This window comes from Bos indicus x Bos taurus, chromosome 23, assembly GCF_003369695.1.
Source record: "Bos indicus x Bos taurus breed Angus x Brahman F1 hybrid chromosome 23, Bos_hybrid_MaternalHap_v2.0, whole genome shotgun sequence".
Lineage (NCBI taxonomy): Eukaryota > Metazoa > Chordata > Mammalia > Artiodactyla > Bovidae > Bos > Bos indicus x Bos taurus.
Genome location: NC_040098.1, coordinates 29,802,963 through 29,829,337, shown reverse-complemented (window position 1 = coordinate 29,829,337; position 26,375 = coordinate 29,802,963). Strand labels below are relative to the sequence as shown.

The following is a 26,375-nucleotide window of genomic DNA, read 5'->3' as shown; positions in this document are numbered from 1 at the left end:
GCACCCTTGAGGGAGACAGTAATACAGAGAATGACCTAGAAAAGCCTAATGAGCTGGAGAGCAGTTGAGATGAGCCCCACGTGCCTCTCAGGTCTTGGCCCACATGACAGACTCTCCCTCCTCCCTTCCCAGGTGAGGTGTCACCAAAACATCGCTGGCATGTTGCTGGCATCCGGCCTGCCAATTAGCTCGGGAGCCTCTCCCTTTGACTTCCTCCGGAGCTTCAGATGTGCGCCTACTTCCTCCCTTACCCCCACATTCCCCTCCAGCCCAGTCCTGCCCTGCCCTGCATCTTTGGGAGGCAAACTGGCTTCGAGGGACCTGCAGTCTCTGCGGCTCCCCACAGGGGTCAAGCCCCTCCCGGCGCCGAGCGTGGCATCGCGCATCCTTTTATCTGCCACCTCTGTGCACCTTTGTGAGCGTCAACCGGCCACGCCCGGCGCCCCCGCCCCCAGGGGTGGTGTGTGTGGCCGGGAGGACAGGGAGGGGCTTCAAGGAAGTGGAGGAAAAGGCCCCCCACCAAGGCTCCTGGGATGGCTCCGCAGAAGCTGTGAAGATTCTTCTACACGTAAAAAAAAAAAAAAAAGATTCTTCTACACGTAAAAGGAGAAAGGCAAAGGCTGCAGAGACGTCACAGGGGGAATTAGCAGAGAACAGGGCCCACCAAATCAGATGAAGGGGGCCGGCGGGTGAAACCAGAGCACTGGGAATGAATGGGGAACAGATGGAGAGGAGAGAGACGGTTTCACAGAAGTGACTTGATTTAGGGCGATTTGTCAAAACTAAGTTGCAAATGAGTTTGGAGAAGAGTCAGTAATGACAATTGCTGCTTTCTATAGCTCTTTTGCGTATTTTTAATTTACTTCATTCTCCTGAGGTAGGTCAAGGCTCAGAGAGGTCAAGTGACTTGCCCCAAATCACACAGCTAGTAAGACTCTAAACACTCTCCTTTATCCTTTATACTACAAGTGCAGCTGCTTCTGTATATGTCATATTATATAGAAAAGGAGATTAGACTTTTAGGGACTTGAAGATTTTCATCCAGCAAACATTTATGGGGCCGCTATTATGTGTCAGGCAATGTGCTAAGCCCTAAAGATGCTAAGGCAGTCTGCCTTCAGAAGGTTGAGCTAATCGAGGAGTGATGTGAGCAGCAAGTACAGGACAGCATGGCCACCCAGACGACTGGGGCTCTTCTCTGGGGGAGGGTGGCTTTCAGGGGGAAGTGACACCATCTGATCTTGGAAGAAGGAAAGTATTTCCCTAGTGGATGGTGGAGGTGGTGGTGGGAGAGGGCCTTTGAGGCATAAGCAAGCAAACACAGCCTGGGAGAGCTCCCAAGAGTTGAGTGAGTTCAAAGAGAATAAACAAGGGATGTGAAGGGAATTGGATGGAGTTCAGTGACATTTAATTCATGATGGATTTAAAACCATTGCCTAGCTCTAGTCAGGGTTGAGGAGGGATCTTACAACTATACTGTTAAGGGATAGTGAGAGTGCTTCTCCATTATGTTGGAGTAATAGGAACTTAAATGAAGTAAAGAAACATTCGTTGACCATTTCTAGGTGCCAAAGAGCAGGCAAAGCACTTTCACATACATTATCTCATTTAATTCATGGAGCCATTAGGAAAGATGAGGACGACTTCTTTGGATCGATTTGTGAAGACCTCTAATACTCAGAGAAGGCAATGGCACCCCACTCCAGTACTCTTGCCTGGAAAATCCCATGGACGGAGGAGCCTGGTAGGCTGCAGTCCATGGGATCGCTGAGGGTCAGACACAACTGAGTGACTTCACTTTCACTTTTCACTTTCATGCATTGGAGAAGGAAATGGCAACCCACTCCAGTGTTCTTGCCTGGAGAATCCCAGGGACGGGGGAGCCTGGTGGGCTACCGTCTATGGGGTCGCACAGAGTCAGACACGACTGAAGTGACTTAGCAGCAGCAGCTAATACTCACGGTTTAAAAGTGCAAGATTTTTGCCCTATGAGTTGTGATCCATATTAAAGATACACAGGGAAGGTTTGGTCAGAGGAAACAGGGAGTACAGAGCCAGGGAAGCCCAGGAGAGCAAGGTGTGTCTGGAGAATGGCAGGCAGTTGACCTTGGTGAAGATGATGTGTATGGTAAGGATGCTTGTGCCTGGGGCTGGAGCTGGGACTTGCCATGCAAAAGGCTTAATGTTAACCTTGTTCTCCTAGGTGAGTCTCAGAAACTTTTTTCTTTACTTTTAAGATGGTAAAGAATCCACTTGCAATGTGGGAGATCTGGGTTCAATCCCTAGGTTGGGAAGATTCCCTGGAGGAGGGCATGACAAGCCTCCAGTATTCATGCCTGGAGAATCCCATGGACAGAGGAGCCTAGCAGGCTAAAGTCTATAGCGTTGCAAAGAGTTGACAGGACCGAAGCAACCTGGCCCAGCACACAGCACATAGTTATTATAAAATATTGGCTATATTCCCTGTACAATATATCCTTGTAGCTTATTTTATACATAATAGTTTATACCTCTTAACTCCCTACCCCTGTATTGTCTCCCCACTAGTAACCACTAGTTTGTCCTCAGAGAGTTTTGTTTTGTTTTTTGGCGGTGCTGGGTCTTCCTTGCAATGTGCAGGCTTCTCTAGTTGGCCTGTCTATTTACAGCACACAGTTTTAGTTGCCCCTTGGCATGTAGGGTTTTAGTTCCCCTACCAGGGACTGAACCCGTGCCCCCTGATTTGGAAGATGGATTCTTAACCACTGGACCAACAGGGAAGTCCCCTCAGACAGTTTTTAAATGGGGAGAAACACACTCTGCTGAAGCATGTTGCATCAGACACACTCTGATGAAGCAGGGTTCTGGCTGCAGGTGGAGAATGGACTCAGAGGGCTGCACGGGCTGGAGGAGGAGGAGGAAGGAAGTATGTGAAACTGGTCTGAGGGCATGAGTGGGCAGCAGATCTCTACATTGCTGATGAGGGAGAGAAAGGAACACAAAGCACAGATTATTTTTGGGAATGTGACTGGAGTTATAACTGCACATGAAAAGGCAAATAATGAGTTAATGAGAAAAACCAGCAGCCCCACCCACCTCCACCACTTTCAACTCTTTTAGCTGATTTACTTTTTGGTATGTGCCTCCATATCTGTAAACACGATTATATTATTAGTGCATGCTTTTTCAATTTAGGTATTATCTATTGGTTTGCTTTCACAAAAGAAACAGCTTTAAAAAAAAAAACCACCAACCTACTTGGTCCACAAACAGATAGCTTCATCATCCCCACTATCCTCAGTTTATAGATGTTTTTAAGCTATGTACACACAATTCACATATATATTTCCATTTGTGCATAAATATGCATATAAATGCACAGAAAAAATGTCCTGAAGGACCACATCAAACTAGGATCCAGGCGGACACTGACTAAAGTAGACTTTCATTGTACCTGTCTGGTTTAAATTTTTTTTTTTTATAGATAAGAAGTGACTTATTAGAATAGGATGCTTGTGAGGCTTACAAGCAGGCAGACAAGAAATGCCATGCTGAGCACTTACTGGACTAGGGTTTTATAAACAAAAGAAAAGTGGGGAGGGGAAGAACTTCTTTGTCTTTCTTGAGTAGATGTCATACGTCCGTCATCAGCTCCTCCTCCAGGTTAGGCAGAGGAGTTTTCTTGTCCCTACGTGGTCCAGCTGGTCCACAAATTATTGTTTTTTATGTGTGCAGAGAGCATGTCCTAGGAATCATTGACTTCCTGAGCTCACTGGGCAGGATGTGGGGCTCCTGTTGTTGTTCAGTTGCTCAGTCGTATCCTACTTTTTGTGAGCCCTGAACTGCAGCCCGTCAGCCTCCTTTCTCCATGGGATTCTCCAGGCAAGGATACTGGAGTGGGTTGCCATTTCCTCTTCCAGGGGATCCTCCCAACCCACGGATCAATCCACATCTCCAGCAGCTCCTGCATTAGCAGGTGGATTCTTTACCACTGAGTCACCAGGGGAGCCATACATTAATTATTATGTGTGTACTAAAAAAAAAAAAAAACACTAATCCACACAGCAATAGTAAAAGGTAATTATCATTATCCACAGTTTACAGATGCAAAAACTGAAGCCCAGAGACTTAATTAATTTATTCAAAGTCTTACAGCAAGCAAGTGGAACTGGTAAAAAACAGACTTGTGCCTGAAGGAAGAGAAGGGACCAGTGCTGGGTCAGGACAGAACATGAAGATGAAAGCCAGGAACTCTAACAGGAGAGGTGCCATCTTTGGCAGAAAAGGATCATGAAGGCAGGAGGCGGGAGGCAGTCATATGAGAGCTGTGGTTTGGGAGGAGATGTTCAGGGCTTTATGGGAGAAGGGGATTCACTAGATTGTTGGATAGACACCCCAGACTATCCTCCCAGAAGGAGGCAAGGTCATGGCCTCTCTCCTGCCTGTCCTTAAAGAGCATCCCTGGAGAACTCAGGAGCCAGGCATCTGCATGAGTCACTGGAATCCAGAAACTGATGGCAAGGGTGAGATCATCAAAGGCAGGGAGCAGAGACAACAAGGCCCTTGGGGTCCAGGGAGCTCAACCAGTCTGGTTAGAGTCACAAAACCAACAAAGAATTCATATCTAATAGGTTTTCCTCAGGGCTCACATGAATAGGTAAGGAAGTCACTGTGAGGCTGTGATTCTGGGCAGGATGACAAACAAAAACAGGCAGACCAAGGAGTCAAGCTGCAGTCTCTGTCCTGTGAGAATGCGGGATGTCTGGGGAGCAGGAGTCTGGGAGAGGTCGCAGCCAAGGCCATCGAAGGAAGCTGGCCTCTCCCTCGTCATGACTCAGCTTCACCAGTGCCTGGGGTCACCAGTCCCCTCCCATGGCCATGCGGGTGATGACCATGAGGGTAAATGTGTCTGCCCGGTGACCTGGAATTACATGGTTGAGTTGGCAGTTGGACACTGGAGATAAACTCAAGACTTACTCTGTTTGAAAGTTTCTGGCATTGAACTGGCTTCTATGCAGGTAAACACATGTGCCCCAACCCCACTAATTCATCCTTCAGCCAGTTTACCACTTAAACACGGAGAAGCCTCTGACAAAACAGCAGGCTCTGACTTTCAGAAGCTGGCTTGACACTCACAGGCAAACCGCGTTATTCTCCTATTAGGCATAAACTGTCTTACAAAACAACGACCTCAGATGAGCTCACACTGAAATCACAAGACAAAGCAAGGCCAGCTTATAATTCTATCTGAGCACAAACAAAAAAACAGTCACTGTGCCACCCACAAAATATCAAGCACTCCTTCCTATGGCCAAAAAAAAATGCTATTATTTCTTTCAGTTCAGTTCAGTTCAGTTACTCAGTCGTGTCCAACTCTTTGCGACCCCATGAATCGCAGCACGCCAGGCCTCCCTGTCCATCACCAACTCCCGGAGTTCACTCAGACTCACGTCCATCCAGTCAGTGATGCCATCCAGCCATCTCATCCTCTGTCGTCCCCTTCTCCTCCTGCCCCCAATCCCTCCCAGCATCAGAGTCTTTTCCAATGAGTCAACTCTTCGCATAAGGTGGCCAAAGTACTGGAGTTTCAGTTTTAGCATCATTCCTTCCAAAGAAATCCCAGGGCTGATCTCCTTAAGAATGGACTGGTTGGATCTCCTTGCCGTCCAACAGACTCTCAAGAGTCTTCTCCAACATCACAGTTCAAAAGCATCAATTCTTCAGCGCTCAGCCTTCTTCACAGTCCAACTCTCACATCCATACATGACCACAGGAAAAACCATAGCCTTGACTAGACGGACCTTGTTGGCAAAGTAATGTCTCTGGTTTTTAATATGCTATCTAGGTTGGTCATAACTTTCCTTCCAAGGAGTAAGCGTCTTTTAATTTCATGGCTGCAGTCACCATCTGCAGTGATTTTGGAACCCAAAAAAATAAAGTCTGACACTGTTTCCACTGTTTCCCCATCTCTTTCCCATGAAGTGATGGGACCAGATGCCATCATCTTCGTTTTCTGAATGTTGAGCTTTAAGCCAATTTTTTCACTCTCCACTTTCACTTTCATCAAGAGGCTTTTTAGTTCCTCTTCACTTTCTGCCATAAGGGTGGTGTCATCTGCATATCTGAGGTTATTGATATTTCTCCCAGCAATCTTGATTCCAGCTTGTGCTTCTTCCAGTCCAGCGTTTCTCATGATGTACTCTGTATATAAGTTAAATAAGCAGGGTGACAATATACAGCCTTGATGTACTCCTTTTCCTATTTGGAACCAGTCTGTTGTTCCATGTCCAGTTCTAACTGTTGCTGCCTGACCTGCATACAGATTTCTTAAGAGGCAGGTCAGGTGCTCTTGTATTCCCATCTCTTTCAGAATTTTCCACAGTTTATTGTGATCCACACAGTCAAAGGCTTTGGCATAGTCAATAAAGCAGAAATAGATGTTTTTCTGGAACTCTCTTGCTTTTTCCATGATCCAGTGGATGTTGGCAATTTGATCTCTGGTTCCTCTGCCTTTTCTAAAACCAGCTTGAACATCAGGAAGTTCACAGTTCACATATTGCTGAAGCCTGGCTTGGAAAATTTTGAGCATTACTTTACTAGCATGTGAGATGAGTGCAATTGTGCGGTAGTTTGAGCATTCTTTGGCATTGCCTTTCTTTGGGATTGGAATGAAAACTGACCTTTTCCAGTCCTGTGGCCACTGCTGAGTTGTCCAAATTTGCTGGCATATTGAGTGCAGCACTTTCACAGCATCATCTTTCAGGATTTGAAAGAGCTCAACTGGAATTCCATCACTTCCACTAGCTTTGTTCGTAGTGATGCTTTCTAAGGCCCACTTGACTTCACATTCCAGGATATCTGGCTCTAGGTCAGTGATCACACCATCGTGATTATCTGGGTCGTGAAGATCTTTTTTGTACAGTTCTTCTGTGTATTCTTGCCACCTCTTCTTAATATCTTCTGCTTCTGTTAGGTCCATACCATTTCGGTCCTTTATCAAGCCCATCTTTGCATGAAATATTCCCTCGGTATCTCTAATTTTCTTGAAGAGATCTCTAATCTTTCCCATTCTGTTGTTTTCCTCTATTTCTTTGCATTGATCGCTGAGGAAGACTTTATCTCTTCTTGCTATTCTTTGGAACTCTGCATTCAGATGCTTATATCTTTCCTTTGCTCCTTTGCTTTTCACTTCTCTTTTCACAGCTATTTGTAAGGCCTCTCTGGACAGCCATTTTGCTTTTCTGCATTTCTTTTCCATGGGGATGGTCTTGATCCCTGTCTCCTGTACAATGTCACGAATCTCATTCCATAGTTCATCAGGCACTCTATCTATCAGATCTAGTCCCTTAAATCTATTTCTCACTTCCACTGTATAATCATAAGGGATTTGATTTAGGTCATACCTGAATGGTCTAGTGGTTTTCCCTACTTTCTTCAATTTAAGTCTGAATTTGGCAATAAGGAGTTCATAAGACCAGGAGCCACAGTCAGCTCCTAGTCTTGTTTTTGTTGAGTGTATAGAGCTTCTCCATCTTTGGCTGCAAAGAATATAATCAATCTGATTTAGGTGTTGGCCATCTGGTGATGTCCATGTGTAGAGTCTTCTCTTGTGTTGTTGGAAGAGGGTGTTTGCTATGACCAGTGCATTTTCTTGGCAAAACTCTATTAGTCTTTGCCCTGCTTCATTCCATATTCCAAGGCCAAATTTGCCTATTACTCTAGGTGTTTCTTGACTTCCTACTTTTGCATTCCAGTCCCCTATAATGAAAAGGACATCTTTTTTGGATGTTAGTTCTAAAAGGTCTTGTAAGTCTTCATAGAACCGTTCTCCTCTCTCGGTAGAGAGGATTTTTTAAAATATTTATTTATTTATGGCTGTATGGGGTCTTAGTTGCAGTATGTGAACCCACATCCCCTGAATTGGAAGGCAGATTCTTTTTTTTTTTAGCGCCACCCCTTTCTCCGGCCCCCTTTCCACGCACGCCCACAGGGTCAGGGCTGAGCCGGAAGGCAGATTCTTAACCACTGGACCACCAAGGAAGTCTCTGTAGAAAGAACTGATTGAGATAGTTACAAAATTTATCCTGTTTTCTGACAGCATACTATCTAGTGAAAAATCCCTGCTTCCTTAGTGAGTGCATCCGTGTGTGCTCAGTCATGTCTGACTCTTTGCGACCTCATGGACTATAATCCGCCAGGCTCCTCTGTCCATGGGATTTCCCACGCAGGAATACTGGAGTGGGTTGTCATTTCCTCCTCCATGGAATCTTCCCGACCCAGGGATTGAACTCAGGTCTTCTGCACTGGCAGGCTGATTCCACTGAGCCACCTGGGAAGCCCCTATTTTCTTAGGCCTGCCCCCAAATCGCCAAACCAAAGCCCACATACTGTCATAGGTTTTTGTTCTAACACTCTCTTTCTGAGATGTCCCACAGTTCCCTACTCTTTTGATGCAAAGAGTCATAAGCCCAAGGTGTTCAACTACAGGTGTGTTTCTGGGGGTCGATGGTTGGAGGACATTGATAACATTTCAGTGTTTCTTTTCTTCATTCTTAGCCTCTGAGCTCTACCTTAGGGATCTGGAGTCAGGCTCTGTGGGAGAAGATGATACAAAGGCAGGAAGTGATGTCAGAAGAGACAAAACAAGACATGCATTCACTCGACAGATATTTACTGGGCACCCACATAGGCCACACAGGGATCTCGGTGTGAAGGACAATAGACAAATAAAGCAAGATCCATGATTTTTAGGAAGCTTTCATCTGGGGGCTTGAGAGGTGAGAAAGACAGACTTCCCAGCTGGCTCAGTGGTAGAATCCGCCTGCCAATGTGGGAGCCACAGGAGACGCAGGTTCTATCTCTGGGTCCAGAAGATCCCCTGGAAAAGGAAATGGCAACCCACTCCATTATTCTTGCCAGGATAATCTCATGGACAGAGGAGCCTGGCGGGCTACAGTCCATGGGGTTGAAAAGAGTAGGACTCAATTGAGCAACTGAGCACACATAAGGTGGGAAAGACACCTAAACAGATCACTATGATCTATAGAGCTAAGTGCAGTGATTGAGGGAAGAATGCCCTGGGGGAGAAGAGGTGCATCGACCCTCCTGTGGTGAGGCAGGTACCAAGAAAGGCTTTCTGGGGAAGGGGATTCTTGAGGCCCTGGAGGTCGAGGACCATCTCATGAGAAGGGACAAGATGAGCAGGTCAGGGAGGTGACAAATAGCATGATGAGTGGGAATTTTACTTGCAACTGATCTCACTAGAATGGAAAGTAAGAAGCAGTGTCGGGTAGGGATTAGGCTGGAGGCACTTACAAACGGGTTTGGGCTTTACGCTTGCCCCAAAGAAGGCATCATGGAATGTCCATTGAATGTTCCGCAAGTCCTAACATGATGAGATTATGTTTTTAAACATCATTTGAAAGTCTGCAACTTACTTGATTTTGTCTGGTTTTGTGGGGTTTTTGTTTGTTTGTTTTTTCTGACTGAGTGGCATGTGGGATCTTAGTTCCTCAACCAGGGATCGAACCTGCAGCTCCTAAGCAACTTACTTAAAAAAGCATAAAATTATAAGATGTACTGATGGATGGATAAAGGGGAGGATAGATGGAAAAAGCACTTGATAAAGCAAGTAATGATAGAATCTAAGTGGTCGATATTTGAGTGGTCCCTATAAAATATTCTAACTCTTCTGTTTGAAAATGTTTGTAATAAACTTTGGAGAGGGGGTTATGTTGGCCTCTGTCCTGGAGGATGGATTGAGCAGGGTGAAGTCTAGAGGCAGGGAGACTTGACTGATGCATCTCCAAGCCAAGGAAGGACAAAGGACAAAGATTACCAGTAAACACAGGAATTTGAAGGGCAAGGAAGGCTCTTCCCTTGATACTTCTGAGAAAGTATGGTCCTGTTGACACCTTGATTCCAGACATTCAGCGTCCAGAACAGTGAGAGAATAGTTTCTCTTGTTTTAATCTACCCAGTTTGAGGCAATTTGTTAGAGCAGACTTAGGAAATTAATACAGGAGTTGAGGATGTCGAGGTAGAAGGCACTACCATGGAAAGATTATTATTTATTATGCCATACTATCACATATTTTAACCATATTTTGCCTTTTCAATATGGCTTTGTGTTTGCTTTCTGTTAAAAGCCTGAGTTTGAGCATCAAGGCCAATACCTAATTCAAGAGGCTGTGAGGAACAAATGGAATACGGTGTATGAAACCATTTGATAAACTGTTAAACTCTGTAAAGAAGGTATTAGTACTGTTATCAGGATGTGGAGGAGCTGAAAACACCTTGAACTAGAGAACGGAAAGCTAGGCCTTGGCCTCAGTGACTGCTTCACTTTCCAAACATAGCACCGTGTGAGTGGCCAGGACCCAATTCAAGTTTGTCAGCTTCTGAAAGATTCAAAAGTGCTTCTCTCCAGACAGGACAGAAGAGGGACAGGTCACAGTTTAAGGTTAGGGACCAGGGGGGAAGACCTTCCCAGATTTAAACCATGTCACAATATGTCCCTTTATTCACTAAGAACTGTGCAAGAAGGGTGGGAGAGGGAAGCCAAGATGAGTAAGAGGCAGCTTCTGCCCTCAAGGACTTCACAGTCTACCGAAGTGAGTGCGATGGCTTAGGAGTGTGGACCTTCCTACAGGAAGAGCCAGGAACCCCGACTAGGGAAGGTGTCCTGGAGGAGGTGAGGTGAAGCTGCTCCACAACAGTTGAGTGGGGTTGCCAAGATACCAGTCCTTCCGGAGAAAGAAGCATTAGGAGACGGTTTCCACTTAGTGAATGCTATCAACCACCTCATTCCAGGATCTGTGCGAAGCGTCGGGAGAGGGAGAAAGTATGAAATCTGCATTCAGCCCTTGGGGAAGCTCTCCCATTCTTGTAGGGAAGCTAAATCTGCATACCAGAAAAGGCAACTTTGAGATAAAGAGAGTGACGTCAACCACTCGGACTCTGAATACCGGATATGGTGACTGTGAACTTTGCCCCGGGAAGATTTCTGCAGGAATGCAGGGGGTGAGGGGAGGGCAGGGGCGGGGATGTGGGTCCTGGTCACCTTGTCCCCTGTCGTCGCCTAACAGGCAGATGCTTCTGTAATCGACGGTGCCTTGAGGGCGACGCGGGAAACAGGATGGGGGAGCCGGGCTGGGGCTGACTGCGCGCTCCTGGAATCTGCGCTGCGGGAGTTGCCTCTCCCGGGCCGGACACCTGGATGCGCCCTGCCCCTGCGGAGACGCGCGCGCGGCCACACGGAGATCCGCGGGCGGCTCCCCATGCCTTTGTAATCCAGCCGTTTCCCAACTGGAACCGGTTGGCTGAAATGCCCGGGAAGCCCGCCCTATCCGACTACCCCGCTCTCCACCCGGTTGAAGGGAGTCGAAGAGGAAGAAACCTGTAATACTCTGGAACTCTGGCGCAAATCCTGAGTCTTGCTCTCCGTCATCTTGTCATCCTCTTGGCTTAGGTTTCCAAGCCTCTCGCCTCTTCCTTTTACGGGATCATCTTGGAAACAGGGGCAGTCCTTCTTTGAGTTTAACTTCCATCCCTCACGTGGCAACACTGTACAGAGGTCTTTGCTGCGCGCGATGCTGGTGGTGGTGGTGGTGTGGGGAGGTGGGTAGTTAGGAGGGTGCACCTGGTCCTGAGATTAATTTTGAGGAAATTAAGGAAGAAAAAAGGCAGACGATTTGCCTTTGAAAGGGAAACGACATCCTCTCATACTCCAGGTTAAGCCAGTCTTTCTAAAAATTAAAATCTTTTCACACCTTTGAAAGGATTTTGGGGTTCTGCATTAGATCCACTCCCAAATATTGACCACGGGAGGCCACACTTACAGGATGTCTTAAATTTTTTGTGTCAACTTTTTTATTATGGAAAAATTAAAACACACATGAAGTGGAGAAATTAATATGATGAGCTCTTGTGTAACTATCACCCCCATGGACAATGACCAGCTCATGACCAACTTTGTTTCATCAACTGCCTCCCACTCATCCTCCCCCTCTCCACAGTGTGTCATTTTTAAGCAAATTCCAGGTGTATTTTATTAATAAAACTTCAATATACCAAAACCTCACTTTAAAGAGTACAATTATCACACCTTAAAAGTGCACAATTCCTTAATATAAATGTACAGTCTGTTAAATTTTGTTTCATGTTTTAAAATTAGATTACAATTAATTCATTCAAACCAGGATGCAAACAAGTCCACCATAGCGTTTGCTTCATATCTCTTTCAATCTTTAAGTTTCCTTTTTCTTATCTCCCCCACCTGCACCTCAACCCCTTTTCTTCTGGAAATTTATCTGATGAAGATAACTGATTCTCTGTCCTGTGAATTTTCCCAAAGTGGGATTTGCCGACTGCATTTCTGTTAGCATTGTTAAAATGATTCTGATAGATGGGTTTTAGGTTCATCACTTTTGGCAAGTATACATCAAGTCATTACTTCCTATTGTATTACATTGGACAGCACATAATATTGGATTGTCTTTCTTTTTATGATGCTAGGGTTGATCCGTGGGTTCAAGTATTGTCGGAATGATTCACCATTGTAAGATTCCCTGTAAGCTTTTCACATATGTTTCTAGCAGCCGTTGATTATTGCATCAGTCCTTTATTTCATTAGGCATTAAAAGAATGATATTCTTCCACCTTGTCTTCATTTATTAGCTGGAATTTGTAATAAAGAACTGTCCCTCAACCATTTGGTGATCTTAGATATATTTGTACAAGAATGGTGGCATAAAAACTATGTCTTTATTTACCAGCGTTCAAGAAGAAGTAAAGGTTTCTGAAAGAAAAGTGAAAGTTGCACAGTCGTGTCTGACTCTTGGTAACCCCAGGCCAGAATACTGGAGTGGGTAAGCCTTTCCGTTCATCCAGAGGATCTTCCCAGCCCAGGGATTGAACCCAGGTCTCCCACATTGCAGGTGGATTCTTTACCAGCTGACCCACAAGGGAAGCCCAAAGGAGAATACTGTGAGTAGGATTTGAACCTGCCCGGGCAAACCCCATTGGATTTCGAGTCCAATGCCTTAACCACTCGACCATCACAGGTCAGTTTCTAGCATCTTCCAAAAGTGACCAGTGAGTTTTTAGTTGTCATGATGAACTGGTGGAATTTTTTTTTTTTTTTTGCATAGTTGACATATATTAATCAATTGCAGATATTATCCTCCTTCATGCTTAAAAGTGTCCCATCTTTAACCAGACATGGCCCCAGTAGCTTTCTCACAATCTGATGTGACAAAGTGCTCCAGGATCATCTTGTATATTTCTTCTCCCAGACCTAGAATTAGCCAGTTCTTCAAGGAGCCATTTTCTTTTGGGCGGGAAATAATAAGATTTTCATCTGGGTATAAGCAAGGCTTGCTCAGTGCATCCAGTTAGGCTGTTATTAATAATAATAAGGCTTCTTTGTGAAAGAAGCTAAGAAATGCATTTTATTATTTTTTTAAGGAAAATGCATCATGAGTTTATCACATTATGATTTTCCAATTCAAATTTGGGATCACTGTGCTTTTATTTCTCTTCTTTTATTTCATAATAATAAGAGAAAACTAATCTTTCAGGTTGAAAATCTTGGTTCCTGGTAATGTTAACATAATTGCTTATTTTCTTTACCTTATATATTTGGGTATATATGTACATGTACATAATACATGGGCTACCCATGTGGCTCAGTGGTAAAGAATCTGTCTGCTAATGCAGGAGATATAGGTTGGATCCCTGGATCAGGAATAGCTCCTAGAGAAGGAAATGGCAACCCACTCCAGTATTCTTGCCTGGAAAATCCCATGGACAGAGAAACCATAGAGTCACAAAAGAGTCAGATATGACTTAGGGACTAAACAACATAATACATAATAAATTCAGAATAACAACAAAAATATTATTACCAAGATGATAACTGAAAAATTTTAGTTTTATTTTCAATTCTTTTTGTCATTAGGCTATATTCCACAAAAGAGATACAGCTAAACTACTGTGTTTTAAAGTCACCTAAAATAACTCCTAAGAAGTTACCAACTACAGAGAATTTAAGCTACCAACTACTTACACAGTTAGGTTCCTCTTGTTTTAATTTAATTTTGTTTTATAATGATGTAAAACATTTACATAATTCCAAAGCCTAATTTCCATGTCTTCCACTTGGTTTCCCCTCCTCCCAAAGGTTAGTGTTTTTGTTAGGTTTTGGTTTATCCTTCCACTTAAAAAATAAATATAAGCAAAAATATATATATATTCACATTTCCCCTTTTCTTAGGTAAAGTGTAGCATGCTGTGTTCACTATTCTCCATCTTGGTTTTTTTTCACTGAATATATCCTGGAGGTCATCCTAAAATAATAGACAGACAGTCCTCACTTGCGAAACTGAGTCATCTGGGGAGACAACAGTCAGCGATCCAGCGTCGTTTTTCAGGTCCCTCAAAAGGATGAGGTCCAGATGGGCCAAGCCTGCACACACTCTCAAGGACATCGAGGATAAAAGCCACAGCTTCAAATCAGTGTGTGGTCCCCTGAAATCTGCATCTCAACCAACATTCTCATTGCAGAATCTTCAACTATCACCTATTGATTTATAATGCGACAATAAATAGCCTTGTCTATTTGAAGCTTCCTTTTCAACCTAGGTATACTGGGGAGAAAGAGGGACTGAAAGTAACAAGGTAAATGTAAAGAGTAGGGCGGGGGCCGTGGGGGGAATGTCAGAAATATCAGGCCTCGATCAAGAAGCCAAAGAGTGTAACCTTCCTAAAGTGTTCCTGGAAGTCTAGCTTCAACCCTACCGCACACATCCCACACATCCCAAAGCGAGGGGATAACGGGGAGGAGACGCAGAGGAAAGCAAAGGAACAACTCTAGGGACTCAGGGTGATCTGAGTGCCGGGAACCAGGAGCCGGAAAAAGGGGAAGATCTGCCCTGGAAACGAGGCGTGGAAGGTGTAGAGGTGGTTGCTCGTAGTGGCGTCGTAGAACACGACTTTGCCGCACTCGTGATTCACGTGGACGCCCACTTTCCTGAGACAGACCGAGAGATCCTCGCGGGTGCCGGTCTCGGTGAGCGCCTGGCACTCGGAGCCCGCGATGCGCAGCGCCCAAAAGCCACTCAAAGGCTCTATCTGCAGCATGCCCTTCCTAGGCACTAGCTCCGAGGCCACGCCCACCACGCAGCCTCCGCCCTCGGGCCCTTGGAGCTCCGCCTCCCAGGTCTGGCAGCCGGAGCAGAGGCCTGGCAAGCCCAGGACACAGCGGAACGGATAGAAGCGCTCGGGGTCGGTGTCCCCAGCGCAGACTCTCTGAGGAACCGGCTTCAGCGTCACTGTCTTCAGATCCTGGGAAATGATGAGATCAGGGTGAGCCGAAGCCGCATCCAGGGTCAGTGGGTCTGAGGGAAGATGAGGAGAAAGAGGGGCAACCCCAGGTCAAGCCATCCGGCCCCCTTTAGGATGGCCTTCTCTAGAAGTCAAGGTCACCTTTGCCCCGAGAGATATCCTACCCCCCCCCCCCCGCCCCCTCCTTGACATTAATCCCTAAATTTCACCATATGCAGCTCTGAGGGTGGTCTCCCTCAGAGAGAGAGTGGTGGGGAGGTGTCATTTCAACACTCAGAACTGAGACTATCTCCTCTTCCTTCCCTGTTTCCTGTGGTCTTCATATCTAGAACAAGATTTGAGGCTTGTATAAGAGATGTCGAGGTTCAGATTGTCTGAGCTCGAGTAATTTTCTAAAGTACAGTCCCTCAAAGGTTCAGTGGAGGGGTGGAGTGCAGAAGGAGGAACGGTCAGCCCCCTCCCTTCTCACCACATAGGCACACTTTGGGGGTTGGGGCAGTGCGGTGGGCGCTCAGCATGCAGTATCTTAGTTCCCCCACCGGGGTTGGAACCCACTGCCCCTGAAGTGGAAGCATGGAGTCTTAACCACTGGAGAAGCCTGCCCCGCACACGCTTTTAATTGGGTTTGGATATTAAGTTATAGTTTGTCAAAGGTAGAAGGCCTACAGTGGCTTGAGAAGCTGTGGTTCCAGGCCTTGCCAAAGACATAGGAATGGGGGCCTCATCCTCTTACTCTTGTGTGTGTGTTACTCTATCAGTCCTGTCCGACTCTTTGCAGCCCTACAGACTGTAGCCCGACAGGCTCCTCTGTCCATGAGGTTCTCCAGGCAAGAATACTGGAGTAGCTTGCCATTCCTTTCTCCAGAGGATCTTCCCGACCCAGAGATCAAACCCTGGTCTCCTGCATTGCAGGCAGATTCTTTACCGTTTGAGCTACAGGGAAGTCCTCCTCTTATTCTAAAATGACTTAATGTTTCCTTGCTGGATGGGGTATTTAGGAGAGATGGAGGATGTGGGAATGTGGGGAAGAGGAAAAAGAGTGGTTAGAATCATGAGGATGAGTTAGGTGGATTGGGGCCGAGGTAGTTCTTACTGGTCTCTTAGATTCCACCCTGGCTAAACTGATGCCTTGGTAGTTGAAAAAAAAAAGGGGGGGTGGACCGGAGCAGTCAACTATAGTGACTTTCTTTATCCACCAGGGGGCACCACAGCCAAAGCAGTAAGCAGAAGCCAAGTGATGGGTCCTTGTCCTCCTTTTGCTTGAGAACACCTGCTCCCTTCTCCAAGTCCTCACCTCCATCCCCATCTCCACACCCTCAGGGACCTTTCAGTGTTCTCAGCCACTCACCTATCATCGTCTTGAGCTCTTCAATATTCGTAGCTCCTGGGCTCCCCAGGTTCTCAGAGCTGTCCCGGTTTGATGAATAAGAAACAAAAGAGTCCCTGTTTCGTTTCCGGAAGAGTGGGCTGAGTGAAATTGAGAGTTTGGGATTTTGCAGCACTGGTTTAGTTGTTCTGTCAACTTTGAGGGAGAAGGGGAGGAGAGAAGAGAGGTCAGTGGGGGCAAGGCAGCAATGTCAGAAAGTGCTTCCGAGCTCTAGACACAGCAGGAGGAATCAGAGGTAGACTCAGGAAAGTGAAACTGCCCACATGGTTCCAGTAGCTGGGGATCAACAGAAATTCTTGGGCTTGCCTTACTGAATGATTGATAGATAAGGGAACAATTTATTAAAACCCCTCTACTTGTAAGGTGTCTTCACTGGTTAAGCTTACTTTAGTTATTTTTTCCATCTAATTGTAATTTTTCCTTTTAATTGCATGTGTGTGTGTGCTAGTCACTCAGTTGTATCAGACTCTCTGCGATTCCATGGACTGTAGCCACCAGGCTCCTCTGTCCATGGAATTCGCCATGCAAGAATACTGGAGTGGGCATCCATTCCCTTCTCCAGGGGATCTTCTCGACCCAGGGATAGAACCTGGATCTCCGCATTGCAGGCGGATTCTTTACCATTAGTTGCATACCCTCCAGGTGCTTGGGAGGGGATAGCATTTGACCTCCTGTAGACTTGGAGGTTCCTTGACTCCACCATTAGAAGCCACCAGCATTCAGGGGCAGGACTCTTACCTGGAGGGCTCAACTCAGGCTCCGAGGTTTTGTTCGTCTTAGGATCATTTTTCTCTGCCAGGTACCCTAGGAATTGGTGAGAGAAAACCAATGTTGGTCTTGATAACCTGAAGCTGCAAACTAAAAACCAAACAGCCTGCCACCATCAATAAGAACAAGAATTGGTGATTCTCAGTAAGGGCTGCCCCCTAGGTCATGAGGAAGTGTAGTAGCCTTTCAGGTTGTCCCAGTGCCTGCAAAGGAGGGGGTACTCTATTGGCCTAGAATGTTTCCTGAGGCCTGGGATGTGATTCAGCAGACCACAAGGCAGAGAGCACAGTGGAGACTTAACCATGTGCAAACACCGACAGCTCCTCTGGTGGAAAAACACTCGTGGAACAGAATCTCAAGTTCTGCTCTTGGCTTTGGAAGGCATTGTGTAGTTTCTGGCTTTGGCAAAATGATTTCTAATGCTGTCTTTTCCACTTAAATACTCACATGACTTGGGTAATTTACTTCACCTCTCTGAAGTTGCAGGGGCCTTATTTATTGTAAATTGCCAATAATACCACCTGTCTAGGAGGATGGTAGTGAGATTTTGAACTTTTAGATGTGGACTGCTTAGCACATGGTGGCTCTTGAAGAAATGGTACTTCTAGTGTTACCATCTCAGATAGCAGGGCCATCTCTGATGGCTTGGGCATAGGCTGCGGTTACTGGGGTTCTCCCTCCCCTGGGCTGTCATGACCTGACTTACAACCAGAAACCCAGCCAATGGCTGATGGCAGCTACTACTACAGAGACCGAGCTGCTTTTGTCTTCTCCTTGTCTTATCTTTTCTTCCCTTACTGTGAGGAATGAAGGAATAAATTTGAAACTTTCTGTTACTCTTTTTTTGTGGGGGGGCATGCTGTCCAGCATGTGGGATCTTAGTTCCCCAACCAGGGATCAAACCCATGCCCCCTGAATTAGAAGCATGGAGTCTTACCCACTGGACCACCAGGGACGTCCCAGAATTTTCTGTTACTTTTAAATATTTCTAAATTTTGGGATTAGTCTCTGTTTTGTGAGTTACCTGAGTTTAAAATAATAAAACATATCCATATGCCTGTGCTTCTCCCTTTATGAGGAATGGGGATTCACCTATATTTGGCCTCCGTGTAATCAGAGAGACAGAATTCTTCCCCTTTGCTTTTTTCACTTTCCCCAAACGGCAGGAGCAGTCATCACTTACAGCTCTTTCTGTCTTCCTCAGACAAGCCACTGAGGAATTTGCTTTTATCTTTCTTGCTGTCAGCCTGGAGAATGTCTGTGGGGAGAGAACAGAATGAGATGGAGTAAATTCAGAGAGTTTGAACAAGGAACCCATGATCACACAGCAGGCATCAAATTTCAAATGCCTTGAACTTGACTCTCATAGTCTTAGTGGACCAAGGTGTAAAACTCTGAGAGATGCCCTTTCTGTTATCCTGGAGTGGCTCTCTAGCCCAGCACTGTCCAGTAGAAATACAATCAAGTCACAAATAACATTTTAAAATTTCTAGTAGTCACAAGGAAAGGGCTTCCCTTGTAGCTCAGTCAGTACAGAATCTGCCTGCAATACAGGAGACCCGGGTTCAATCCCTGGGTTGGGAAGATCCCCTGGAGAAGGAAATGGCAACCTACTCCAGTATCCTTGCCTGGAAAATCTCATGGACACAGGAGCCTGGTGGGCTGCAGTCCATGGGGTCCCAAAGAGTCAGGCACGACTGAGCGACTAACATTTACTTACTTACTTAGTAGTCACATTACAAAAGGTAAAGTAAAAAGAAACTGATAAAATTAATTTTTAATTCTATTTTCTATTTAAACCATTATTAACAAATATTGCCTTTCGACCTATAAAAAGTTATTACTATATTTTACATTCTATTTTCGCACTAAGTCTTGTGAAATCTGACATGTTTCCTTCACTAGCAGCACACCTGACTGGACGAGCCACATTTCAAATGCCCAAGTGCATGTGTGGCTAGTAGCTAACATATTAGGCAGCACAAGTCTAGTCCCTTCCTAGTGAGGAGAAAGGGCTGAGGGACAAAGGTGCCATTTGGCCTCACGCTTTAGCTTCAGAAGAAGGTCTGCTGTGGTGCCAGCCACTCAGGCACAGGGTGTGGTAAAGGATGGTCCCACCTACTTAAAGCGTGGGTGCAATCCCTCTCCTCCCGACAAGAGAAGACTCAAGACAAGAAAGGCAAGGGAGCTCCAGACCAAGGCGCTTGGTGCCCTCTGTCCCAGTTCTCCCCAAGGAGGGAGTTCTGTGCCCCCGTCTCCCAGACATGGAGGGCTGTCAACGTCTGTGTACCCTCATGGAAACAGGGGCAGAGGACAAAAGACTGTGTGGTTGGAGAATGAGCCCATAACTCGGGGACGATGGCCTGTGTCTGGCCTGCACTTGCTGTAGGGGTGCTGGACTAAGGGAAGAGCTATAGAGTGGGACCCCTAGATAAGGGGCTTCCTCTGGGCCTCTGCACCCTTCTAGTGCCCTGCAGCTCCAGGATAGGAGAGAGCCAGCCCTGGGTATAGGTGGAGGGAGACACAGGGGATCTCCTCTGAGGGCCACCAGCCCAGCCATAGTGAATGCTCAGCGACCCTCTTATGAGGGGTCTGCACACCTGGAGCCAGAGGAGACACTGGTCAGGAGTGCTATGCTTCAAGGGCCCTCAGGGTCCAGCCACCAACCCCCTCCACCTCTGATTTCCCACACCCAGTCATTCCCCAACAAGAGGCAACCATCCTCAAACTAGGCAGCTATGGAGATTAGACCAGTGTTGTAAGTAGGCCCCCAGAACCCCCTCCATCCAGTGGACTATATCTAAGAGGGCCAGGTGGGAGTTAGGGGACTGTGTGTAGGGGTGGGTGGGGAAGAAAATACAGCAGACCACGTTCATCTGTGCCAAAAGGTAGAGAGTGTATTTGTAGCCCCCTTCTCCATGTCCAATCCCAGCCTGTGCCAAAGTGAAAAGGTAATAAACCCCTTTATTGAAATTCTAAACTGAAGCCAAACTATTTAATTTTATTTTTTAGATTGTAGTTCTTCTATGTGAGATTGAACCCAGGCCATGGCAGTGAAAGGCCAGCATCCTAACCACTAGGCCACCAGGGAACTTCAGAACCAAATTGGAATGACTATGAAAACCTGTAATGACTATGAAATTGTTGGATTACATGAGATTACACCACGTGGGATGGGAGAACTGAACAAAGCAAAGCAGTTACTAGGGAAAAGAAAAGTTCAAAACAATAAAATTAAGAACAAAAACTCTGTGTCTGGGGAGTGGAGATTCTTAGCTGAACAAGTGGTATTCTTGGGGGCATTGTCGTGGTCCTCTTTTTCCAGAGGCGTATGGGAGGGGTCTTGGGGTGGGAGACTCTTGTGATATTTCCTGGGAGAAAACTCCATCCAGCTCTCTCTACTCCTGGTTTAGACAAGCACAACCCTTGCTGTGAAGGGAGTCCTTACAAATACCCAGCTGTCTTCCTAGTTGTAAACCCAGACATGTTTTTGAAAAACACCTGACCAAAAATCTAAAGCCAAAGTCATCTACTTCTGTCTGACTTCTGTTTCCCTGCAAGGCTGCAAGAAGGATTTCCCTAAGATGTCATTGACTTTGAATCTATTTTCTGGTATTCTGTAGTCAGAAATAGATTGAACTCCAGTTCTGGCCCACCAGACAACTGGTCTACCACCTTCCTGCCAGTCACTGTGCCAGGCATGGGAACCTCTTGCAGCTTTCACAAGAAGAGTCAGGGATGCAAACAGGTGAAACATGATGAAGACAGAGTGAAAGAAATGCCTGAAAAGAAAGATACAGATGCCTGGAAAGTGCCCAGCAGAGAGCCTGGCATTGGAAATATCCTATATAATTACTATTGATATGGATGAGTTACAGTTCCATTTCCTCAGGGTGATGGAGGAAGAATCCCCCAAAGGGAGGTGAACTGAGTTGGTGACAGCCTCTTCCTTACCTTTGAATTTCTTCAGGCTCTTTGTGAGGGAATCATGCCGTGATTTGATGTCACTGAGTTTTTTCTCTAGGTCCATTGAAACAGGGGTTGGGTTGAGAAAGCGAAATGCTTCACTCCTAGGAAGATATGGCTGAACTGGATGGTGAGATCAAGGAATGGGGTGCAGGGGAGAAAGAGCTGTGACAAAGAGGTGGGGATGAGGTGATGGAGCCTTGAGGGTGGGGAAGGAAATCAGAGGATAGTGAGCTGAGAGTCAGGAGGCCAGGGCTAGGGATATGGGGCCAGGGTGAGGTGGGGCATAGTATGATACGGAAATGCAGATGGGAGATAAGCCAGAAAAAAGCAGAGAGGAAGAGGGCAGAGAGATGGGGTAGGGGACCCAGGAGCCATCTAGTTGAGCAAGGGGTCATGCAGGAAGTGCAAGGAAATAGGAGAATCTGTGATGAAGAAATTGGAACATAAAGAAAACAGCTCTTCTCTTTAGTAACCAACTCAGCTTAAGCTGCAGCCTAAGTACCTGACTGCAGTTAGACAGAGTAGACAGGAACTTGGGAGGAAAGAATGTTGAGTATTTGAATGTAGTATTTGAATGTATGTTGAGTATTGTAAGATGAATGAATCAGTGGGCAAAATGCACTTGGGGTGGCCCATCATACCTGCACAAGGCAATTTTGATGTCCTAGAAGAGAAAGAGAAACAGCACAGTCTTAGCACTTGGCTGATTCATGGGAGCCAAGGAGAAGGTACTGACCATGCAGGGCATGGGGTAGAACAGGTGGAATGAGAACATCTCTCTTCCTATATGAACATCTCCACAAAGGGTTCCTCCAGGAAGTGTCCAATATGCCAGTAGGCAGGAAAATGATCAGACCTCGAGAGGAACTAACTGAGTTGTTTGAAAATAAGTTTTGTCTTTGAGACTAAACCAGAGAAGGGAGAAGAGAGACAGGAAAAGGGCTGGAATGGCTTTGTGTGGTCTTTCTTTACAAAAAAAAAGAAAAGAAATGGATTTCTGAACTAGTGGGAATGGGAGAAGGAGTCAGGAGGGAGCTCAGCTTATCCTGTGCATCACCTAGACCACACTGTCCAGTATGGCAGCCACCAGTCACAGATGGCTATTGAACACTTTGAAACATGGCTAGTACGACAAGGAACCAAATTTTTAAATTTTATGAGAGTCACCAATCCAAATTTAAATTAAAAAAAAAACTGAAATAGTATAAAATACTTTTTCCATTGACCACAACTATATTGATTTGGTCAGAGTACATTTAATTCAACCATTCAAAACATGATATCTGAACTGAGATCTGCCAAACATATACCAGATTTTAAAGACTCAATTTTTTTAAAGGAAGAGGTTCATAAAATATTTCATTAATACTTTAAAAATATTGGTTAATGATTAAAATTATAATACTTTGGATATATTGGGTAAAATAAAATATTTCACTTAATTTTACCTGTGTCTCTTTACCCTGCTAATGTGGCTACAAGAAAAAAAGTTTAAGTCATATTTGTGGCTTGCAAAATAATTCTAAATTACACATATAGCTCACATTGTACTTCTAAATTATATACATTGTGTGAAATATATTTGTAAATTATGGCTCACACAGTATTTCTATTGGACAGCACTGAGCTGGGGGAAGGAAGATAGAGGCAACTCTGGTATCCTGCCACGTTGTCAGTGCTCTGATCTGTAACTGGGGAGGGGTCACTGTGTTTTTACAACTTGGTCCCCAAGGGACACTCACCTGGAGCAGCTGGCCTGGCGGCAAACACTGCCTGGACTTCAGGGAATCCTTCAGCTTCCTGAGATAGTTCAGCTGCGACTTGGTGAAAATGACATATAATTTCTCCCCCTTGGAGATCTCCTGACCCAGCCAGTTGATCCGGGATAAGAGGAAGCTCTTCTCCTCCTTTAGCACCTTACGCAGCTGTCTGAAGGCTTCGATGACCTTCTCCTTCTCTAATTCCACCTGGTACTGAGGGCAAGAAAGTGGACATTCAGAAGATGAAAGGATGGCCTCAAAGTTCCTTCTATCCCATTTTATTCAATGTTATCATTTTATTAAGTTTATTCTGAGCAACATGCAATGGCAGACACGGAGGAAAGGAAATGGGAGGCAAACAAGCTTTTGAAAGCCCTTACTATGTGCCTTGTTTTCATTTTAGGTTATTTATTCATATTTTTTGCCTTCAAGGATAGGTAGTGAATACTTAATACCTAAGTATTAAGTATTCATATTTCTAGTAGGCTTTTCAGTTTATAATTTGCTTTCACATAGATTTTTTTTTCCTTTGTACACACACCCACACACAAAACAGATACAGATATTTGAGTGGGTTCATAGCGTTTTCATTTTCTAACTTGAGAAGTCAGTTTCTAGGTAAGTAAGGGACTGTGAGGGGCAGACATGGGTCTTAAAACTGGTATTTCCTATTCTAAGACCAGCACCAGTTTTCCTTACACTACCTGTCCCCAGGTGGAGGAGACCAAAGCAATCAACCTACTCCAACAACATGAGGCTGGACGTGGAAGATGCTAGCACTGGCAAACCAAACGCTGTAGAGGAGGAGAAAGCTGGAGCACACCCTTACCCCCGATGCCACAATCCTTTCTGTCCCTCCTACACTCCATCCCATTCTGTATCTGTTCCTTTGTCAATAAGGTCTTTTTGAGTGGTCAGTGTAATAAGGAGTTCTAGGAGTTTTGCAGAGATACTATTTCTGTTTTCAAGCTCATAGACAGAGAGACCCACACCTGAGTTTTTCTTACCATAGAGACTTTGATACAGTGTTCACCTTGTGCCATCACCTGAATTATCTCCCTCTCCTTTTGCTGCAAGACCTCGATTTGTGATTGGATCCGCCCCTGTGGGGAGAGAGTTGTCTTGGCAAGTCGTGCCTGGAGATCTCCTGACCTCATGATGCCTCCTTATTTCTTGGGATGGAGGGCAAGTCCTTGTGTCATTATTAATAGATCCCCCTTTCCTGTTCAAGCTGGGGGCTGGGGTGTGACGGGGGAGGAAGAACTATGGAGCCTAAGTGACCTACAAGAAAGGAATGTAATAAATTATAACTAATAAATTATGACTAATATTTGGATGTGCTTTGGGGTTATCAAAGGACTTCCACAAACCTTCTCTCATTTGTCATACCTACGACTCTTAAGAAGTACAATTTGTTTGACCCATTTAAAGAGGAGGCACCTGGAGCTCAGAGAGGTAAAGTGACTCCTTGAAGGCTCTATAAAAAGTTCATGAGTCTGAACCTGAACCTACACCTCTGACTCGAAATTCCGTGTTCTTTCCATTCTCCATTATACCTTGGTTGCAACAAACATCAGTTTTCCAGCCTTAGACTTTTGAACCTACGGGCCTGACTGCACATTTTCTACTCAGGTGCAAAGATGGGGCCATGGGTACAAACCCAGAGGGAGGAAATGACAGTTTCCAGGTCCTCACTGAACTCTTGATCTGATGGGGGAACAGGGAAGGGACCCCGAAATGCCTACCTGATAATTCTGGGCAGCTTCTTCTATCAGAGTTGTGTTGTGGGTTTTGTGGTCCTTGGATTCACGACACACCACGCAGAGGAACTTGCCATCGACTTCACAGAAGTAATGACATTTCTCTCCATGCCTTAGACATCTCAGCTCTTCGGTTTCTGGCTGCATGTCCGAGGGATCCATAGCTTGGATTTTCTCCACCAGATTTACCAAGAGCCAGTTGGGCGTGATCGTGCCCCTCTTCACAATTTTGTTGCAGAGGGGACATTTAAGAACGCTGTCTGCTGCTTCCCCGCTCTGAGTGATGCAACTGAGGCAGAAGTTGTGCCCACAGTCAATGGTAGCAGGGTCCTGCAGAATATCCAAGCATATGGGGCAAATCATTTCTTCTTGAAGCTTACCGGTAAACTGTTGATGGGCCATGATGGGGCCAAAGGCTTCTTCAAATCTGTAGGAAGTCGAGAAGTCAGCTGTGGGCACTGATTCTAAGAAAAGAGAAGATAACAGAGGCAATGGAGGTCAGAGTCTATTAATTAGAGAATCAGAGAGAGAGGAAAAAAACAATAGTAGAAAAGAGTCAAAATTAGAAGGTAGGAAATATTATAAAGAGGGAAACAGATGAGCAATGCTACTTCACTGCCTCTTAAGAATGAATAGATGTAGTAAATGAATATACACTGCTTATAAAATGAGGTAAGTATTCCTGAACCTTGGACTACTTAAGGGTGTTTATGAGGCAGTTAACTGAGATTAGAAGGACCAGGGCACCAAAGTCCTTTCTCAGAGGTTCAGGGAAGGAGTGGATGGACTGGAAAACGCTTCCCAAAAGGTCACAGCCAGTTCACCAGTAATGATTTGAGCATCTCTTTCATGCAGAGCCCAAACCTTGGGAGAATATATGAAAAGGAAGGGAGTAATTCTCTATCTCTTGTAATTTAGTTCCACACTTTTAAATATTTTGTGCAAACGTGGAAAATATTGAAGGAGGAAACAGACAGAGCTGGACTCCGTCTTAGGCCAGGCTGCGAACATTAGGCTACACGCATGGTCACCCTCCCAATGGACTCTGAACTTTGTGCCGGGCGTCTATAGAAATGGCATACCAATGGAAAACCAGACCCCCGGATAAAAGAGCCTCAGGACTTGTACTTGGACTCGCCGTTGCCTAAAAGAATATGCTAATTATCTCTATAACAGAACAAAGTCGTAAATTCCATTAAGTTTGTCGGGATATGACCACAGTCCTGTTGATAAATGTCCACTGTTTATCTAGTTTTGTGACACATGAATCATGGGCTAACTTTGATCGTATCTCTGTTTCTCCTTGTCCAGACTAGTTTCAAGGAATTTGGGGAGGTGGGTTTGAGCAAGAACACTTAAGGTATATAAGGTTTTCACAAAAACTGGTCAGGGTCCTTGGCTAAGAGG

At 45.4% G+C, this 26,375-nt stretch overlaps 1 protein-coding gene, 1 long non-coding RNA gene and 1 other non-coding gene across 3 annotated transcripts; 1 reads left to right on the top strand and 2 right to left on the bottom strand.

Annotated features, from left to right (window-relative positions):
- Window positions 1–12,962: 12,962 nt before the first annotated feature.
- On the bottom strand, window positions 12,963–13,044 carry TRNAS-CGA. The gene has a single exon. It is a non-coding gene; the product is annotated as a tRNA-Ser (tRNA).
- Window positions 13,045–13,891: 847 nt separating this feature from the next.
- Window positions 13,892–25,925, bottom strand: TRIM31 (tripartite motif containing 31). The gene is made up of 9 exons (XM_027525065.1): window positions 24,954–25,925; window positions 24,216–24,311; window positions 23,191–23,421; window positions 22,090–22,112; window positions 21,434–21,549; window positions 18,663–18,737; window positions 17,450–17,515; window positions 16,673–16,846; window positions 13,892–15,377 (listed from the first exon to the last, which is right to left on the bottom strand). Exons 1-9 carry the CDS (start codon window positions 25,368–25,370, stop codon window positions 14,851–14,853), a joined length of 1,725 nt encoding a protein of 574 aa, XP_027380866.1. The 5' UTR covers window positions 25,371–25,925; the 3' UTR covers window positions 13,892–14,850.
- On the top strand, window positions 15,243–20,726 carry LOC113881939. The gene is made up of 2 exons (XR_003508221.1): window positions 15,243–15,345; window positions 20,492–20,726. It is a non-coding gene; the product is annotated as an uncharacterized LOC113881939 (long non-coding RNA).
- Window positions 25,926–26,375: the final 450 nt, after the last annotated feature.

Bases quoted from the DNA above. Each gene is read 5' to 3' on its own strand.
- TRIM31 (XM_027525065.1), bottom strand. From the start codon at position 25,370: ATGGCCCATCAACAGTTTACCGGTAAGCTTCAAGAAGAAATGATTTGC. The intron at 23,422-24,215 runs GTAAGAAAAACT...TCTTGCCCTCAG, and splicing joins ACTGTATCAAAGTCTCTATG to TACCAGGTGGAATTAGAGAA. The intron at 18,738-21,433 runs GTAAGGAAGAGG...CTCTCCCCACAG, and splicing joins GAGCCTGAAGAAATTCAAAG to ACATTCTCCAGGCTGACAGC.